This window comes from Carettochelys insculpta, chromosome 6 (assembly GCF_033958435.1).
Source record: "Carettochelys insculpta isolate YL-2023 chromosome 6, ASM3395843v1, whole genome shotgun sequence".
Classification (NCBI taxonomy): Eukaryota; Metazoa; Chordata; order Testudines; family Carettochelyidae; genus Carettochelys; species Carettochelys insculpta.
Genome location: NC_134142.1, coordinates 83,967,030 through 83,970,955, shown reverse-complemented (window position 1 = coordinate 83,970,955; position 3,926 = coordinate 83,967,030). Strand labels below are relative to the sequence as shown.

The window sequence follows — 3,926 nt, the reverse complement described above, 5'->3', positions numbered from 1 at the left end:
TCGTTTCACAGATATCAATCACTTAGTCTAAAAACTTTGGCTAGCTTTGGCTGTTTATTAAACAATAATTTGAGACCAAAGTAAACTGACCATCTTTCTTTTTACCTATACCTCACAACATGGCTGGACAACGACACCAGCCGGTTATGCTGCATTACCATTTTCTGGACACTGTAATCCAGAATAGATGTTTAATCCTCTGAGCAGGGACAGATTCCCTTTAACACCCAGTGTAAAAGTGATATTTGCAGCCTTACTGCAACCCGTCTATGAAGACTTAATTGCAAGCCCAATTGAAATGATCATTATGTTTAGAATTCCATAGAATCAGTGATATCTAAAGTTTCTTCCAATGTCGGGGAGTCCTCTGAACTCTGCTCTGGATCGATTGTGAAGCCTTGGCTTTTTAAAGTATTATGGGCATTCATGAACTTCTGCAGGTACTTAGAGGTATACAGCCAGTGGTGCTTCAAGACATCCTCCATTTCATAGCATTTGGACTGTCTGGCATTCATTTTTCGGAAACGCCTAAACAGTTTGTTCCCAGATTCATTCCCTTCACTTGCCCAGGCACCAATGGAACCATCTCTTTCAATGATTTCAGGAACGTGAGCAAGAGTTTTGTGAAAATAATTTGTAATCTTGCCTTCGTATCTGTACTTGAACTTTGTAGATAGAAGCTCAGCAAAACGTTGAGAGTTGAAGCTATACTGACACAGCAGTTCTGGGCACTCTTTGGCTGGGCACGAAGACCTCCACACTGGTTTCATCTTAAGGTAAAGGTCCATCAGTTCTTTTAGGGCTTCATGCCTTTCCTGACACTTTATTAATTCACATACTGCTTCCACTGTCTCTTTGGTCATAAGCTTTCTAGCAAAGTTTCCATTCATCCTCATTATGGGCTTCAAGTTCATCTTCTTCCTAAGATGCTTGTCAAGAGTCAACTGCCACCTCTTCCTCTCCTCCTTGGAGGCATTGGGGTTCTTGTATACCTCACCTATCTCAAACTGGAATATCTTGTAGAACTCAGCCGCATTGCCAATGTCACAGTGTAGTGCATCTATGGAAGGAACAGTCTCAATAAAAGGCTTGGCAGAAACACCCTTCACTCTATCACGTAATTCCTCAATGGATTCGTGATATGGGTTGGACCTCCATACCTCATACCGCTCCAGGTTTTCAGCATGACTTCTTGTTATGGAGTGGAGGACCAAATTTTGAGCGGCTTCCAGGCGGGTTGCATCACACAGGGTGCAGATGTAAGTAGAGCCTGAGGCTTCAAGGCCTTCTACTTCACGGACAAGTTTCTCATCGTACCCTGTACCCCTAAAGATGAATTTGAATGTTCTGAGGATGCCTCCCATTTCAAGAAGCAAGACACTGTTTTTCATGGTCTCTCTTTCTGCTATGAGAGGGCTCAGAATGGCTGTTAGAGTCTCATGGTCCGATTCATCAGCCAGCATAAGGCACAAAGGTTTGCAACACAGCTCCGAATTGGGCTTGACTTCTTCAAAGATTCTTACATTTTCATTACCATGAGTTATACTGATGCTCATAAGTGTGAAAGAAAATCGAACTGCCTTCTCCGGAACAGCTGGTCCATTTCCATGCTTCTCACTAACATCTCCCATCCCATCACAAGACTCCTTCACCACCACAGTGAAGGGCCCATTCAAGTAGTCATCCAGGTCTCGTGCTTTCATGCCTTCTAAGATGTCTTCCTCCATGTCCATTAAGGCAGAAACCAAGGCTGCATCATATCGAAACCTTTTGGCAATCGTATCTACTGGATAGTCATCAACTGAGTGTGGCAGCCCTGACAGTCCATCAATGATTCCCACTTCTGTATTAGCAGACACATTTTTCAAAGGGGGTTTCCACTCAAATGGATGATAGCCTGGCAAGAGGGCCTTCTCAGCAGTGCGGAGAGCATGCAGTGGCTGGAAGATCTGCCTCCCAGTTATAGCTTTTACAGTTCTGTACATTTTGTGGTACTGGCTACAGCTGAGAAAAGTATTCACTCGGATTGCCAGGCAAACAGCTGGGTGAAGCCCTGATCCCTTCCCTTGCATTATAGCTTCCAATTCATCCGCTTGTCTGTGTTCATTTCTTGCTCTCAAGGCCAGCAGAAACAAAGTTAGGCACACAGCCTTTATATCACCTCCTTCTTCTTTCTCAGCAAAAGCTTTGACTTGAAGTTTGAGTTCTCTCAGACGATGCTTTTGCGCTCTCCTGGTCAACGAGAGCAGGTGTTGTCTTGGTCGGCCCCCTTTGTTTATGTGTGTGTAAATGTCTTTCCCCTTCATCTCTTTGTGGCTGGACAGATGATGGCAGTATTTTCCCAGCAAAACCTCCTCATCACATTCTTTCACTGGACATCGCACAGCCAAAGAATTGAGGATGTTCAGGAATGATTTCACTGGACTCATCAGGTCAGTAGGGAAACAAGGATATCGGCAGGAGGGGCAATAGCTGCCCATAACTTTGAGGCACTTAAGGATGCAGGTTCTGCAGAATAAGTGGCTACATGTTGTTTCCACTGGGTCTGCCAAAATATGCTCACAGACCTGGCAAGAGATGGACTTAACAAAATCTGCAGGATAATCAACTGCAAGAAGTTTGGTGCTAAGATGTGTGTTCTTGCAGTTGGCAATCTTTTTCATAAGGTTTTTGTTTACCAGTGCTGGTTTTTTTACACTTTTAGTTTTTTGGGCACGCTCTGCCATGAGCTTGAGCCTTTTGCCCATCTGTAAGTTGGATGACTGGTTCTTTCTCTTGACCCCGTGATGAGCAGTGCAACAAACAGTGCAGTTCGGGGAGTGAGGCTTCCACTCCATGGCATTGTTCCTTGCAAAATACACTTCACATGGGGTGTTACTGAACTTTCTGTGGATGATGCTCCAGCAGTTGTGACAAAACCTAGTGGGGTGAATTGTGTCGATATCTGCTCGCACATCAATCTTAAAAACCTTTGCAATAAGTTCTGGCCAGGACGTTGCCCTTTTCTCTTTCTTTCTCAGAAGTTCCTGAGTTTCACTGTCCACAGGTCCATGCACTGGATGACTTCTCTTATAGCGATCAGTTTTAAATGAAACTCCACAGATGCGGCAAAGTTGCTGCAGGTTTGCTAGGTGAGCTGCATTCTCTTGCATTTTCAGGTTGTCAGCATCTTTTTCAAGAGCTTGGTTATTATGGTTTAAGTCTGCATCTGGCAGAAGCAGCTTTTCTGCCCATGGAACTGCCACATCCTTCTGTACTGCAGTGTCTTTGTCCAAAGAGGCTGTCTCCTCAGGTTTCTCTTTATTTGCCACTTGGTTGTTTCCAGAAGGTGTCTTCTCAAATGATCTCACTTTAAACAGTTTGAACTTCCATTCAGAAAATTTGGTATAGGGGTGCTGGATTTCTTCTGGCATGGTGTGTAGGCCCATGCTTGGTGACGTCCGTATGTCCATTCTGGCAGGACCTGGATCACCTGAGGGAAAAAGAGAGAGAACAAGAGCACTGTATGTAAGTGAAATACTCTCAAATAAGCAGTGGTGCAAAAGCAGGAAGCATGATTTTAAGGGGCACAAATATACAGCCATCAATGAGTGATAGATGCTTTGACAGCAAGCTATTTCCCAAAGTATAAAATATCACTGTGGATATAAATTATGTCATGCCAATAAAACATCTGGACAATCATAAAGAGTAAAATCACCTTTGTGCACAAGGCTATGTGTGCGACTTCAAAACAATTTAAGCCCTCAAATCATGGTTTAGGCGAGTGAGCCTTTTTGCTGCCACTGTACTCAGAAGTAAATTTCACCCATATTGCAAAATAGGAAAATGATTCCATGAAATGAATTCCATTGAACAGACACAGGTTACAACATACTACCATCTTAAATTAAGGGGAATAACAGCATAATGAAATAGCTAGTGTA

The 3,926-nt window shown here is 43.5% G+C and overlaps 1 protein-coding gene across 1 annotated transcript; it reads right to left on the bottom strand.

Annotated features, from left to right (window-relative positions):
• Positions 1–311: 311 nt before the first annotated feature.
• Positions 312–3,428, bottom strand: RAG1 (recombination activating 1). The gene has a single exon (XM_074998951.1). It carries the CDS (start codon positions 3,426–3,428, stop codon positions 312–314), a length of 3,117 nt encoding a protein of 1,038 aa, XP_074855052.1.
• Between the last annotated feature and the right edge of the window lie 498 nt (positions 3,429–3,926).